Raw genomic sequence first — 15,746 nt, 5'->3', positions numbered from 1 at the left:
TTTGCCGGCTGGCGAGCCCCCACTACCAGCTATCCTACCTCTCCGGCTTCCTTCCGGTGAGCGACAGGAATGGCGCCTCCACCGGGTTCCTAATGTAGAACCACTCCCTATGCCACCGCTGATTGGAGTTGTAGGGGGTGTACACGGGGTAGGCGCCCGACACACTCAGCTTCTTCTATAGTGCGAAGCCCTCCACCAACGTGATCCTGAGTGGTTTCCCCTCCGACAAGGCTTGCCTAGAGAACATCCACTAGAAGAAGTCCACGTGCGGCTCCATCTCGAGGAAGGCCTCATAGACGGTGATGAAGCCGATGACATGCAGCACCCTAGTCGGGTTGAGGTGTTGCAGCTCCAGGCTCTACTCATTAAGGAGCCCATGCATCATCAAGTGTGTGGGGTATCCTAACCTGTGCTCATGGAAGGCAAGGACAGAGACAACCTCATCGGCCCGAGGTCGCAGGAAATCCTCCCCCGTAGGAGCCCTCCAGTGCGCCACCTCCTTCGGCGGCAACACCCCCTTCTCAGCGAAGGTGGCCAGCACCGACTCGCTCACACATGATGACCTCTAGTTCAACATTGCGCTCTGGATTCATGAACGGATCTATGAGTTTCTCCTCTCTCTCTTCCGCTCACTCTACCCTTTTTCTCCTAGGAACCGCCATGACACACAGACACTCTTGGCGAGAAGGAAGAAGGAGGAGAGGCAGCAGATGGAGAATAGGCGAAGGAATAGGACGAAAGCCCTCTCCCTTCCCCTATTTAAAGAGGAGGTGCAATAGTTGGGGAAAGGCAAAGGATTGGGGTGAGAAACCCTCTCCCTTCCCTCATGCGATGTGGATGGGATGCGGCAGGACGCGTCCTGACTGATGTGATGTGCTCTACCCGATGAGACGACACCTGGATAGACGGGATGTGGCCTGGGCATGGCCCACCACTACCACACGTCGGGCATGGGAAACAAGGCACAACCGCGCGTAGGCGGCCCTCTGCCTTCCTAGGCAAGACATGAAAGGGCTCAACAATGGGATCTCCGCCCAGGGGAGACGAACGGGCTTCCTGAGTCGATCAAACAGCTTAGGAGAACGCCAAGAGACAGGTAAGGAGCAGAGGGACGCCCCATGTGGGCCATGCTGACTCTGTCACGAACGACAAGCTCAGATCCCGTTCGGATATATCCAATAAAGACTCCTCAAACATGTCACTCGAGTCATCAAGGTAACTCTACCAAACCCCTCTTACTTCATTTGATTTTTTGAATGCATAAAACATTCATTCATCCATTCTCATACACATATTCACACATTCATTCATACAAGTTATTCATTCATCCCATACATCCGAAGCATCGCATATGCAATTGATGCATCACAAACGCTCCGTGTTGCATCATGAAGCGGCAGTTGTCTCATTCAACATGAGCAACGACCGATCGAGGTTCGAAGGCTAGCTCATGAAGGGCTCAAGGCTGCCTCATGTCAAACAGAGCCAGGGGAGAAAATACAGATGAGCCCCAACGGCCCTCGTCCAGTCTACTCTGAAATAGACAGGGTCATCTCAACCTTCTCGTTCAATCCTAACCTTGAGCCATGCCCACAGAATCTCCATCGAGGGGAGGCTAGTGGGCCACCTGAGTAGGTCTCTGAAACGACCCGATCATCTACCGGGACATGGGTTAAGGAGCAGTGGAATGCCACATGAGGGCTATGCCGACCCTGTCATGAATGACAGACCTGGATTCTACTCGAACATACCCGGTAGCAAGCTCACCGAGCGCGTTACTCGAGCCATCGAGGCAAGCGACGTTAGCTCATCCTCTCTGATTGTGGAAACCACGGACGAGGTAACGCACGAAACTCAACCAACCCCTACCGAGCCTAACAGGGCTCAGGGGCTCAGGACGCCCAACTCCTCGGCACGACCTCAGCTATGCCTACTGGCCGACATCCATGACTCTGACTCACCCAATCCCTTGACACGTACGATGCCTGGATCCGTGACTCTGACTCACTCGATCCCTCGGCGCGCCTGATGCCTAGATCCGTGACTCCTATTTGCCTGTTCCCTCGGTGTGCCTGATGCCTGGATCCATGACTCAGATTCAACCAATCCCTTGGTTGTCCCTTGGCATGCCCGATGCCTTGGTTGGTGACTCTGACTCGCCTGATCCCTGGATCCATGACTCCGACTTGCCTGAACCCATGGCGCGCTCGATGCCCTGGTTGATGACTCTGTCTCGCCTGATCCCTCGGTGTGTCCGACGCCTGGATCCACGACTCCGACTCACTCGATCCCTCGGCGCACCCGACGCTTGGGTCTGAAACTCCGACTCGCCTGAACCCTCGGCGCGACCGATGCCCTGGTTGATGACTCCATCTCACTCGATCCCTCGGTGCGACCGATGCCTAGATTCGTGACTTCGTCTCGCCCGATCCCTCAATGTGTCTGATGCCTGGATCCATGACTCCATCTCACTCGATCCCTCGGCATGTTCGACACCTAGATCCATGACTTTGACTCGCCCAATCCCTCGGCGCGCCTGATGCCTAGATCCATGACTTTGATTTGCCCTATCCCTCGACGCGCCTGACACCTAGATTCACGACTCTGATTCGCTTGATCCCTCGGTTGTCCCTTGGCGCACCCAACACCGTGGTTGATGACTCTGTCTCGCCCAGTCCCTCGGCCGTGACCAAATGCCTGGGACCGCACTCCTGAAAACGATGGGTAAAAAACTAGAAAGAGGAGGCTAGGCCCACCAAGGTGCACACACACACACGCCTGCTGACAAAACCCCCAAGCGATTCTGCTCGAATCACCCGGGGGCTCGGGGGCTACACCCGTGGGTGCGCTCGCAACACCAAAACCCCCTGGATGATTCTACCTGAATCACCTAGGGGCACGGGGGCTACACTCGCGGGTGGGCGCAAGCGCACCCGCCGTCAAACCAAAAATCCCCTAGATAATTCTACCTGAATCGCCCGTGGGCTCGGGGGCTCCTGTTGGGTTCATAAACCCAGGGTCCCTCATGGACCTGCTTCCCAGCAAAAGCTCGGCCTAGCAGACGGTGTTGTGAATGACGCGCAACTCCTAGGTCGGCCCAAAAACCTAATGACGGACCAGAAGGGCGATCCAACTTTCGACCAGAAGGCCTGGCCAAGGAGGGACAACGCTCACTTCTGACTCCGACCCGCCTCTCCGACCGAAAGGCCTAGCCAAGGAGGAACGACGCTCGCTTCTAACTCTGTCCCGCCTCTCCGACTGAAAGGCCTGGCCAAGGAGGAACAACGCTCGCTTCCGACTCTGACCCGCCTCTCCGACCGGAAGGCCTAGCCAAGGAAAGTACAACACTCGCTTCTGACTCCGGCCAGCCACTCTGACCGGAAGGCTTGGCCAAACACTGCTTTCGACTCTGACCCGCGTCTCCGACCGGGGATGCACCAAACCTCTGCTTATAGCTCTCCTCCGACTGACGCAGTCGGAGCCACCTGGGACCAACCGATCGGGGACGCCCGCTTGGTGAGGACCCAGGAAATGGGCGGAGCAAGTAAGGCAGAGCACTCAAGTCAACCGCAATACCAAGGACCGTACCCTCTACACCTGCAGAACAGTACCGACATGGCATGTCAGAAGGGTGCCCTACCACCTTCCAGGTATGTCAGAACCCAAGCAGTGTTGTGGGCACCGATGTTTGCCCTACAGTGTTGTGGGCGCCATCAATTCCCATACCAGGCGGACACGGTAAAAACCCCACATGCCTCTGGGCATCAACAGTGTTGTGGGTGCCGTCATTTGCCATACATGATGAACACGATAAAACCTCCCACATGCATCTGACATTAACAACATTATGGGCGCCTATAATTATCTTGTACCCGACGGCGTGAGCAACAAGACTTAGTAGCATATGTACACTCTCTTTCTTGTAAAGCCGTCCCCTTCATCTATAAAAGGGGATGCGCTCTCTTCCAATAGGGACGACTCTCAGACGACGATTTGACCACCAGGATCGATTCATATAGATGATTCGAACAACAAGCGAACAACAGACGTTCGAACACTCAGCGCACATCGGAGCTCCTGTCACTCTCGGCCCTTCAGTCCAGAGTCCGACCGGACCTCTGATACCCCCATCTTACTCCCTCTCGTTTGTAACCCCACAGCAAACTTTGAGCAACTGGGCTCGAGAATAAAGTCACCGACCGACTCAAACTGAACGTAGGGCACGTTGTCTGAACCAATATAAACCCTGTGTCATTAAGTGCTAGGCCACATCCGATCACAACGTACGATAAAACTACAAATATTTACATGTTGGTCACTTTCTGCACCGACACCTTGCATATTTGTGAATGTTGTTGGTAAATTAATGGGTTTAGACCCTGATTGGTTTCCCATGACTAAAATTTAGCTACTAAAATCAATGACTAAACTTTAGTCACCCATATTTGGTTCTAGTGACTAAAAGTGACTAAAGGCCCCCTAAAGAATGCATAAATTAGTGTGGGGACCAGCAATAATGAAGGGCAGTCCATATTTACTAGACACTTTAGCCCACTTTAGCACCTCCTTGGGGTACTAATGTGACTAAACTATTTTAGCCCCCCTTTTAGTCAGTTTGTTTGACAGTTTAGTAGCTAAAGTGACTAAAGTTAGTAGCTAAACTTTAGCAAGGGAAAACCAAACAGGCCCTTAACTTGAACAACAAGTAAAACCTAACTCTATACTGTTTACTTATATTATCAAAGAACCGTAAGTAATAAGTAGTTAAAAAGAAGAAACATAAGTAGATAATTGAGAAAAATATTTTTTTAATTTGAATAGTCCTTCCATGATGTGAAGGTCGTTGGGAAATTAATGGGTTCTAGCTGAACAAGAAGTAAAAATCTAACTCTACTATTTTTATGTTGCAAAGAAACACTAAGATTATTTAAGAAAATTCACTTTTTTACCATGCCATGGACAATTTAGAAAACTCTACCGTATTGGATCTACCATCAGTCACAGAATCGTGGAATCAGCAATTGGTAAATTAATTAATGAGTTTTAGCTTATATAACACACAATAACTTATAATGCATTTTACATTGTGCTACATAAGAGACAGTTTTTGTTAACATTCCTATATAGGGTAAAATTTATGTTAATTATAAATTGCTACCTACCATCAAGGCATCAAGTAAAAAAACGAAAATAGAAAAATCGGTCCCAATATTTTCCAGTCTTCCACAGGAGAGATATTTTCATCTGCCGACTGAAGATATTTCATTCAAGTAAAATTACCGACTTTGGAGTTCATTTTTTATTCTTTTGAGACAGAGAGTGGTTGCCAACTCGTGGTTGCATAGCGCTTTGTTGTTGCGGCGGGCCCAGTTACACCAGTGGGACCCATGGAGCCTTCATGGCCTTCTAGCCAATAAATCTGGCCTCTTGGGCTTATTCTGTTCGTGGGGTCGTCTCTACCCCGCAAGCCATTTAAGCCCAGTCCACTAGCTCACGTTATTGGCATTGGCAGGCACGGAAATGCACGATGCTTGCACACATGTGCAATTCGCCAGTGCGAAGTTGCGATTTGCAAACCACTGGCGTTCGAGGTCAGTTTTTCTTTCAGCAGAGACAGAGCTTCCGATGTGCTTGCTGATATGCTGCCATCCATATGCGCGAAATGTACTAGTTTCAGAGAACATTCAGAGATTCAGGGATTCCTAGCAGCATGCAGTTGTAAGAACAACTAGTAGCGTTGCTCCAATGAACAAAAGATCCAGGCAGAGTTCAGAGTTGTTCTTGATGTACATAGCTCTAGCTTCTGTGCTTGGCTGCAAGCCTCTACTCCTAACTATGAAATCAGGTTCTATGTTCATATGTTGGTTTCAGAATTAAGCTGATCAAATGTTGCAACGTGACATGACGCATAGTTCATTCAGATTTCAGAGTCGATGATGCAAGAGGACTGGATTCCATGTCTATTGACCGGCGAATGCAATTAAGTTGCGGGCTCCGGGAGGCGCGAGAAGACGGCGTCCGCGAGCGCGGCGGCGCCGGGGGACCGACGCGAGGGCGAGGCGGAGGAGGTTGGAGAGGCGCGCAGCGGGCAGGCGGCGAGGTGGCCCGAGGTGAGGAGGAGGGCGTGGCACTGGAGCGCGTGGAAGGCGGACCTGCACGCGCGAAGGCGGGAGAGGAGCGTCGGCAGGGCGACGGCGGGACGGGGAGGCCGCATCGATCAGGGCATGGCCGCTTCAAACTCTGACCAAGCCAAGTGTAGCTGTGTATAGTACAGTAAGGAGAGTAGGAGACGATGAGTGAATTTCAGCCTTCCAGGCCCAAGGGATTCTTTAGTGGGCTGGCTATTGATGGGCCACAGCGAGCCCATTTCCCTGCGGCTTGGCTAGCAGCGACGCCTTGTAAAGAGCGCGCGCCGTGCCTGCGCGGAGCTCGCTTCTCTTTTAGTCATTTTTGAACGGAGTTTACTGTTACAGTCGATTAAACGAGGTATTATTATTATATATATATTTTAGCGAGCAAAGCGAGTTGGTCCATTGCTTTAAAATTTTGCTTTAGCAGGGGTTAGAGGGGATTGAAAAAGATTGAGATAAATTTTATCCCTTCAAGAGATTACCCTTGCTTGAGATGGTCTGCGTTTAGAGTTTGCATTGGACTTGATTTGGCACTCCGTAGCGTTTGAGCCACTTGCACTTGCACTTGCGTTGACTTTAGCGTGCAGTAGAGCACTACAAGCTTTGAGGTTGAGGAGCTTTGTCCATTTCAGTGCAGTAGACCATCGCAAGCTTGAGGAGGTTGGGGAACATTGTCAAATCGTGCATAGTGATAAAAAATACTCCAGTTCTGGTGCTGCAACCCACTCCTGAGAGAGTGCCTGCTTTACCAGAAATCTCACAATACACAATACCAAGACGGCAGAGCCGACGGCAATCAGAAAATTTAGAATCTATACTTCTTTTATTAATCTAAAGTTCTCATGAAACCATGCCTTATTCCACTGGCAACAGTCACAATACAAGATGAAATACTGCACGGATACCATGTTAATTACAGTGCATACAACAGCGGGGATCTCCTTCAGCCTGTTATGCCAAATCCTTGACCTCAGATCCATATATCAGAGGTGCAGTCCCCACCAGGATATCTCATCTCATGGGCCAGGGCAGGACCATCAGGCTCGGTGCCAAAATCTACAAAGAAGTTGGGGTTGATAGCCAGCCCTCCTTTCTCGGTGTCGACATCGATCTGCAACATGTGGGAGCCCTTCTTGACAAGATCATCACCAAAGAACTGCTCATCCCAACGGCTGAAAAGTGAGTTGGTTACATATATCCTCTTGCCATCCAAGCTCAGCTGAATCATCTGTGGTCCACCTCTAAGTCGATGACCCTGATTACAAAGAAACATACGATGAATCAGATTAATCAAAATTCCACTGTATTTTCTCCATCTTGGTTATTTCAGGAAGCGTTATGGCTCATTAGCATTCCAAGTGTGCCAGTATTCTAGCTTGACAATGCAAAACACAGTTTGTAGAAATGGATGTGATGTAGTTCGGTATTTGGTAACACTCCACAATGAACCAACTGTAACCACCACTAAAATCCAAACTGTAACAATTATAAAAATTTTCTCGTTTCAGAAGGTTTCAAGAGGGAAGATTACCTTGACTTGAGGCACATTATACTGTTCTTCCTGACCATCATCAGTAACATAGACGACATCACTGCCCTTTTGAAGAAGACCACCAACCCATACTTGTCCAGCCAAGAAAGGCTTCGCAGGATCCTCAATGTTGTACTGCCTGATATCACCATGAAGCCAATTTACCAAGTAGAGATAACGGTCGTCAAGAGAGATAACGAAATCAGTTATCAATCCTGGCATTTCTGGCAGAATCCAGTTGCGGACCTTCAATGGTTTTACAGAGATAGCAACCTACAAGCGCAGTCATTGGAACGTAAGCAAGTTGGAAAATCAAGTTCATTAGGTGGGAAAGAACTTATCATGTAGCATGAACAAACCTCATGGCTCCACGATCCATCCGCGGTCTTGAAAAATCTCACCATGTTGCTTGTCAAAGCACAGCCGACATAGCCAGTGTCCTTTGATGGATCATGTAAAAACCTCACCTGCAGGTGAAACAAACAAACAGAGAAGTGTTACAACAGGCTCTGGAAGCACCATACTATTCTGGTAGCATTTACAGTGAAACAAAAACAGCTCAAAAGTACAAATATAGACTATTATATTACCTCAAGGGGAATAAGTCCAGTGTCACCTAGATCAAGTGTCTGCTTGAGCTCACCACCAGGCCAGTCGTACACATGCAGGTGCCTTCCGTACAGGCCATCCTGGACATGTTGAAGATTGAAACCTGTCCTGAACGCTGCAGGGGCTCCCCATGATGAACTGATCATCGTCTTGTGGCGGGGCTGGTACCAGAAGTCATATCCAAACAATGGACTATGACCTGGCTTTTCCCAACTGCATGTAGCAAAGTGCAAAGACTTAATAATTAATGAAGACACAGAGATCAGCATAATGAATCTCTCTGTTTTTCACATGTCAAGCAATTTGCCATACATCTGCAGCTATTTCAGAGCACATTACTTGAACTACACCCATTATACAAGTCTTGATCGTGTGCTCTTAATCTTATGTTACTGTCAATGTGGCAAACTGTAGTTCTACGATAATAGGCTATATGCTCTGTAATTGGCCATAGTTACATGCTACACTTCAATATCAATGGGCCTAAACTGTGAGAAGAACTTACCGGCCTTTGACATTAAACTCCGAATCCAACAGCAGGAAGCCATTGCCAGCTGCATTCCCTTCCTTGTCCCCAAGGCAAGAAATCATAATGTCACCAGATGCAAGGCAGTGAGACGTGTGAGGAAACCCAAGCCCAGTCTTCTCAGCAATGTCCTCAGACTCAACCACCTTATGCAAGGATGGTGCCCTCGGGTCTGTCGCTGTGTCAACGACATACACACGACCTGACCTGCAAATAACCATTGAAGCCACACCACATATTTTCAGTCATGAGGTCAGTAGTCGAGTTAGTCAATTGATTCAGACCATCTCCACTTATTTGATACTCACAGCAGCGAAGGTAGGATCAGGAAGCGGCGCTTGGCTGATGGATCGCCGTGGCAGGAGCTGCAGGAGTTCCAGCCAGAGTGATGCAGCTCATCGCCGATGTGGGTGACTGGGAGCCTGTGGATCACCTGGGAGTATGTAGGAGAGTCGGGATCCAGATCCACCGTCGCAAGGTAATCCGGCTTGTTAATTCCAGTACCTGCATAAATCATATGTAATCCACATGAATAATTCCCAACAAGGCGAACATCCAATCTCTGCAGTGTTCACATGGTTTGTGCGATCCGTAGACGTTCCCCGAAGGAGAAACTATGTGAACCCCTGTCATGAACAGAAAATGTTTTGGAGCAGGTAGTGTTCATACGCGCTAAGTTTGCAAACTAACTGAACCCAAGTATAGTCTTATTTTTTTGACAACCCAAAGCACAGTCTCATTTGCAAAGGACATGGACAAAGCCCTATTTAATCGAGTTCCAAAAAGAATTTGGGATCTAAGCTAGAACAATTCTTGTCTGTTGCAGGCTAAATTATATAAAAGGGTCCCTATCCATGCTAGTAACAACAGCCCACCTGTCCTATACTAAATAAACTTTGCGAATTAAATTACTCGCCCATGAACTCCTGACTAATCCTCCAAGATCTACGCGTACGCCCCATGTGTCCGAGCAGGATCCTCCTACAGTCCTATACGCATGATTCGGCAAAGAAAGCACGCACCGTTGTAGACGCAGGTGACGTAGACGAGCTTCTCCCTGGGTCCCTTCTCCATGGCCTCCAGCGGTGTGGCGTACCCAGGCCCCTTGGCAGCGTGGCAGCACGCCCCTCCGTTCGCCGCCGCCGCCGCCGCTGCTCCAGCCATCTTTTCCGCCTGACCCCGGTGCTGTGCTCTCAGGTCGCGCGCCGACACCTGCCGTTCCGACGAGCTAGCGCTGCGGGGTCAGGTCACGTACCGCCGCCGGGCCGGGGGTAGGGAGGGAAGAATGGGGAGATGGATGGAGAAGCGAAGCTGCTCACTCACTCACCCGACCGCGGATCACCTGCGTCGGACGAGAGGAGATGAGGGAGGAGACGGCTAATGGCTTGGTGTGGCTGCAGTTTCTGGCGAGGCGAGCAGGCGCAGGCAGGCCTAATTATAGCGTCCCCGGCTGGGACGTGGAGGCACGGGGTCCGTTGACTGCGCGCCGCGATGCGTGCGGAGGAGGAGCGTGACGACAGGGAGGTGTGCGTGAACCTGGGCCCCACGGCGTGGCGGGAGCGAGGTGTCGTCGTATCTGGACGATAATGCGGGCGGGTGGGATCCAGCCAGCGTGGCCCGCCGCGGGACAACCGGAGGACGGGAGGACGCACGGGAAACGGAGAGCGACGCCGGCTAGGAAGACACGGCCGGTAATTCCGCCGCGCGACCTGGCATAAGACAAGTACTACCATAACCCCTCGCGTGCACGGCCATTCCCGTCCCGACCCGACTAGTAGCTCACTTTGCTAAGGCCGCCGCTTTGCTTGGATCGACCGATCCACATCCACGTCAGACGCGCGCGTGCTTGAGGCTGGAGACAGGACCATCGGCATTACCTCCGCTTTTCCACTGTCCTGGCATGGGCTTCCGTTCGGCAGCGTCACAACTGACGCCATCTGCACTTGGATGCTTGCTTTCTGACTCATGGTTCATTGTTGTTGCCGCCGTGAAGTGAAACGCTGTCGGCTTGTCGCTGTGAAGTTGCATGGTTCCGATCTCGACGCAGTGAGTGAGCTGAGCGCACGCACGGCACTTGGGCAGTTGGGCCGGCCGGCTGCAGGGGAGTAGTAGCATGCATTGATGCTGATGCTGTGATGCATCTCCGTGCATGGCCAAATTGGCCACCCACCGCGCCAGCAGACTCCACATGCACGCATCGGCATCAGGAAGTGTTGCCTGGTTGACTTGGCAGAGTTGCCCAGGTTCTTTCTCTTCTCCCACCTCCCAGACCAGGGCGCCAGGTCAAAACTGCTGGTCCACCCTCGCATCTCATCGCAAGCCCGTACGTTCTCTCTGCCCCGACCTGGATCCTGCATTCCTGCTTGTCAGAGCGTCCGTTTTGTCAAAAAGATAGAAAAACGCTAGACGGATCTGACCATACAAAAACGTATCCTCTTGGTTGGCAGATAAGCTTAAGAACGCCCGGAACACGTCAGACGGCAAATCGAGCACGAGAACTGCAGTGATCCGCAGCCGCAGCCTAAGGTTCCCGTTCTCTAGAGCAAATCCTGGAGAGACGAGGATATCCCTAGCCATGGGATCGGAATGCCACCGGATCGATCAGGATTCATCACATGAGGAAGCTGCCTGCACGCAAGACGCCAGTGGCAGATCCGAGTGGCTAGCTGGCGGCTCTCATGTACCTCTGGATGCATGATCACATACGCTTGCTCCTCATCTCGACTTTAGTGAGCATAATTGCATCGCTGCCGCTGGCAATCAGGATCGTGATAATAATAATATCACAGCTCAACGGGCTCTCATTACTGCTGTACTATACTGCACTATTTTATTAGCATGCAAGTAGTGCAGCGCATCAGAGAAACTTTTTCTTTTTTGACGAGAGCATCAGAGAAACAGTTTACGACGTGCGTGCTTTAGCTTGGCATTATCTTGTCACGTACACGCAGGCGACCTGATAGCGATAGGCAGGAGTGTAGAATCAGCAAAATGTCGAAGCTATATATGATCCAGCTTTTAATGTTTGGATTACATGCAAAATGCAAGATGCAGGGAAATTTGTGAAATGTTGGAATATATTTACTGTTTGGTTTAATCCGAGTGAGCATTTGATAGTGATGACGTGTTATATGGTCCACACCTTCTTTTCATGTTTCGAGACATGTAGCTATTTTACGTTTCCACGTGTTGCTAATCTCCAATTAACCCAAGAAGAACAAGATGTATTTACTGGGGTTTACACCCAAATGATCTATTCTCGGTGAAATTTCATTATTTAATCGTGATCAATTTTTGGATGTCCCAAATGTTATTAACAAGAACTTGTGAAAACTTAAGGCCCCTTTAAAAGTCGAGATCTTTCTCGTAGACAGGTTATTTTGACAAAGGATAGCCGAGAGAAGCGGAGTTGGCACGACGATAAAGGACGTGTTTGGTTCTCATAGCCAACACGCCTAACCTCACCTTGCCCTGCTAGTGTAGAAAACGAGAAGCTCGCCCAGGCCGGCGAGGCGTTTTGCCTCTCCCACAAAAACCAGGGAAATCTTGCTAGCACAAACCCCGAGAGAAGCAAGCAAGAAAACCAAACCGGAGTCTCACTCACAAAATCTTGCTCGGTAAGGTAGCACAGTGACGGTCCAAGAAACCAAACGCGCCCAAAATATGTGGCTTTTATCATAGAGATGAGACAATTTGGCACTTATTTTTTTACTGTTAGTTCGCACGGTCGATCTAGGCTCTATAACCTAAGTGACTACCGGATTAGCTAAACCTCACAGTGTGCAACGCATGTTTGTCAACCGGATAGAAATCATTAGTAATAATATGAAGCAACTCGACGCCATGACCGGGCCCGCTCCTCGCCTCCTCCGCGGCTTCAGCACCCGTGCTTGCGCCGGTGGTGTAGCCTTCCGCACATTGTAAGCCTCGGAGACCACGGTTCGAGAGCTTCTCCGCCAGGGCCACCACATCCCCGTAGTGGCCCAGTCGCGGAGCAACATCTCCTACCGCAATTCCCCCAAGACCTTGTCCTCGCCTAGGTCGCCTTCTTCGACGTTGCAGTTTGCTGCCTCATCAGCCCCCCATAGTGACTAAATTATTTATAATATACTCCCTCATTTCTAAATTATAAGTTATTCTAGTTTTTCTAAATACATAGCTTTTAATACGTAAGTGCTAGCAAACACTATGTGCCTATAAAAGAACACATTCACGCATATGTTTGATATACATCGAAACACACAAGAACCATCATCCAAGGATATGTTATGCCTTTCTCATAAGAACCTCTTATTTCTAGAGCTGCAGCTAAGCTATATATCAAATAGGTCCATTTGCTCCAACAATTCTAGAGTGTAGTTGTCCGATAATGGAGTTTTTTATTTCTTTTTTTAGGGAAGTTTAATAATGGGGTTGATCTGGCCTTGTTTAATTCCTCCTAAAGTTTAGTCCCTATCACATCGTATGTTTGACATATGTATGGAGTATTAAATATAGACTAAAAAATAACTAATTGCACAGATTGCAACTACTTTGCGAGACGAATTTTTTAAGCCTAATTAGTCCATGATTTAACAGTGTGGTGCTACAGTAAACATGTGCTAATAATGGATTAATTAGGCTTAATAAATTTGTCTCACGGATTACTGAGGACTTGTGTAATTTGTTTTATTATTACTATCCGAACACTCCCATGTGACGTAAGGGCCCGTGAACCACCAAGGAGCTCCTCGACATCGCCACCACCCACGCCTCGGGTGAGGAGGCGGTCGGGGCGATTTTCGACAGCCCCAAAGGCAAGGCAAAGCGGGATGAGGACGCCGGCGAAGGCGCCTCCAATCGTCCCAACAAGAAGAAGAACAAGCAGCGGCGCAAGGCTCGATCGTTGCCACTGCCGACCGCAAGGGGGGTCAAAAGCCCGCCGAGGGTACCCCGAACCACTTCGAGAAGCTACTCGAAGGGTCATGCCTGAACCATGCTTTCCTTGTCAAGCACCTATACAAGGGCTGCGTCCTCGTAAAGCGGTTCTTGTCCAGAGGCTCCAACAAAGGGGGCATAGGAAGGAGCCCAAGCCGGTCGCAAACGATGTCGAGGGGAAGGACGGCGGATTTCCGACGCTGGATGGCCGTCTCATGATCTTCGGAGGGTCGACGGCCTACGACTCCAAGCGCCGCCAGAAGCTTGCGCGCCACGAGGTCTATACGGCCAAGCCGGCTGTGCCTTCCTTCCTCCGATGGTCTGAGTCCGCCATAACCTTTGATCGGACCGACCACTCGGAAAGTGTCCCACAGCCAGGAAGATACCCGCTCGTGGTCGATCCGATCATCGGCACGAAGCGGCTCACCAAGGTGCTAATGGATGGAGGCAGCGGCCTCAACATCATGTACGCCAAAATGCTCAACGCCATGGGCGTCAACCGATCGCGCATCCAATCGACCGGGGCGCCTTTCCATGGCATCGTGCCTGAAAAGCAGGTCGTGCCACTTGGGCAGATCAATCTGCTGTCACCTTCGGGAATCCAACCAATTATAGGATGGAGACCCTTACCTTTGAGGTGATCGGGTTCTACGGAACCTACCACGCCATCCTAGGATGACCATGCTACGCGAAGTTCATGGCTGTCCCCAACTACACCTATCTGAAGTTGAAGATGCCAAGTCCATGCGGGGTCATCACCATCGGCACCTCCTTCCAGCATGCCTACGAGTGCGAGATCGAGTGTTGCGAACACGCCGTGGCAATTGATGCCACCAAAGAGCTTGCGGCCATCAGGGAGGAGGTCGTCGAAGAAGCACCCGACCCCAGGCGGTTGGCTGGGTCTTTTGAGCCTGTAGAGTGCGCCAACGAGGTCCTCATAGACCTCAACGGCTCCGAGGGCAAAGTGGTGTGCATCGGCACCACACTTTCCTCCAAATAGGAAAGCGCACTCATCGACTTCCTCCGCGCCAATAGAGACATCTTTGCGTGGAGACCCTCGAACATGCTAGGCATTCTGAGAGAAGTCATCGAGCACACCTTGAAGATCAGGCCAGGCTCCAAGCCGATGAAGCAGTGCATGCGTCGCTTCGACGAGGAGAAACGTAGGGCCGTCGGCGAGGAGATTGCGAAGCTTTTAGCGGTCGGGTTCATCAAGGAAGTATACCACCCCGAGTGGTTAGCCAATCCCATTCTTGTACGAAAAAAGAGTGGGAAATGGAGAATGTGTGTTGACTACACGGGTCTCAACAAAGCGTGTCCAAAGGATCCATTTCCTTTGCCACGTATAGACCAAGTAGTCAACTCGACCTCAGGGTGCGAAACCTTTTGCTTCCTTGATGTGTACTCCAGGTACCATCAAATCACGATGAAAGAGTTTAGGAGGCACTTGACAAGGTCAAGCAGCTCCTGATGAAGGCCTCGATCCTAGCCCCCTGAACCGATGGGGAACTGCTTCTGCTCTACATTACGGCCACCACGCAAGTGGTCAGTGCCGCCCTGGTGGTAGAGCGAGAAGAAGAGGGACACGCCCTCAAAGTGCAGCGTCATGTGTACTTCATTAGCGAGGTCTTATCCGATTCCAAGACTGGCTACCCCCAAATCTAGAAACTCTTGTACGTTGTCCTTATTGCCAAAAGGAAGTTGCGTCACTACTTCGAGTCGCATCCAGTGACGGTCGTGACATTCTTCCCTCTCGGCGAGGTCGTCCAAAACTAGGATGCCACAGGAAGAATCACAAAAGTGGGCACTCGAGCTGATGGATCAAGGCATTTCATATGCCCCTTGGACGGGCATCAAATCCCAAGTGCTGGCTGATTTTCATTGTAGAGTGGACCGAAATCCAAAGCTGCCAGCAGTCGTCGACCAAGAGTACTGGACGATGTACTTCGATGGATTATTGATGAAGAAGGGCGCCGACGTGGGGCTAGTCTTTGTTTTGCCCCTCGGGGTATGCATGAGGTACATGGTTCAC

General features: G+C 50.4%; 2 protein-coding genes across 2 annotated transcripts; one reads left to right on the top strand and one right to left on the bottom strand.

Moving 5' to 3' along the window:
* Nucleotides 1-6,927: 6,927 nt before the first annotated feature.
* On the bottom strand, nucleotides 6,928-10,213 carry LOC136451001 (selenium-binding protein 2-like). Its single transcript, XM_066451720.1, has 7 exons — nucleotides 9,820-10,213; nucleotides 9,106-9,301; nucleotides 8,777-9,004; nucleotides 8,253-8,484; nucleotides 8,022-8,129; nucleotides 7,663-7,935; nucleotides 6,928-7,386 (listed from the first exon to the last, which is right to left on the bottom strand). The coding sequence occupies exons 1-7, from the start codon at nucleotides 9,959-9,961 to the stop codon at nucleotides 7,102-7,104; spliced, it is 1,464 nt and encodes a 487-aa protein (XP_066307817.1). The 5' UTR covers nucleotides 9,962-10,213; the 3' UTR covers nucleotides 6,928-7,101.
* Nucleotides 10,214-14,411: 4,198 nt separating this feature from the next.
* Nucleotides 14,412-14,714, top strand: LOC136455513 (uncharacterized). Its single transcript, XM_066455510.1, has one exon. The coding sequence runs from the start codon at nucleotides 14,412-14,414 to the stop codon at nucleotides 14,712-14,714; it is 303 nt and encodes a 100-aa protein (XP_066311607.1).
* Nucleotides 14,715-15,746: the final 1,032 nt, after the last annotated feature.

Source organism: Miscanthus floridulus, chromosome 5, assembly GCF_019320115.1.
Source record: "Miscanthus floridulus cultivar M001 chromosome 5, ASM1932011v1, whole genome shotgun sequence".
NCBI classification, from domain to species: domain Eukaryota; kingdom Viridiplantae; phylum Streptophyta; class Magnoliopsida; order Poales; family Poaceae; genus Miscanthus; species Miscanthus floridulus.
Note: the sequence above shows the minus strand (reverse complement) of the source record. Positions and strands in the feature narration are given on the sequence as shown.

Bases quoted from the DNA above. Each gene is read 5' to 3' on its own strand.
- LOC136451001 (XM_066451720.1), bottom strand. From the start codon at position 9,961: ATGGCTGGAGCAGCGGCGGCGGCGGCGGCGAACGGAGGGGCGTGCTGC. The intron at 8,130-8,252 runs GTAATATAATAG...TTTCACCTGCAG, and splicing joins CTGGACTTATTCCCCTTGAG to GTGAGGTTTTTACATGATCC. The intron at 7,387-7,662 runs GTAATCTTCCCT...CTTTGTAATCAG, and splicing joins ATAATGTGCCTCAAGTCAAG to GGTCATCGACTTAGAGGTGG.
- LOC136455513 (XM_066455510.1), top strand. From the start codon at position 14,412: ATGGCTGTCCCCAACTACACCTATCTGAAGTTGAAGATGCCAAGTCCA.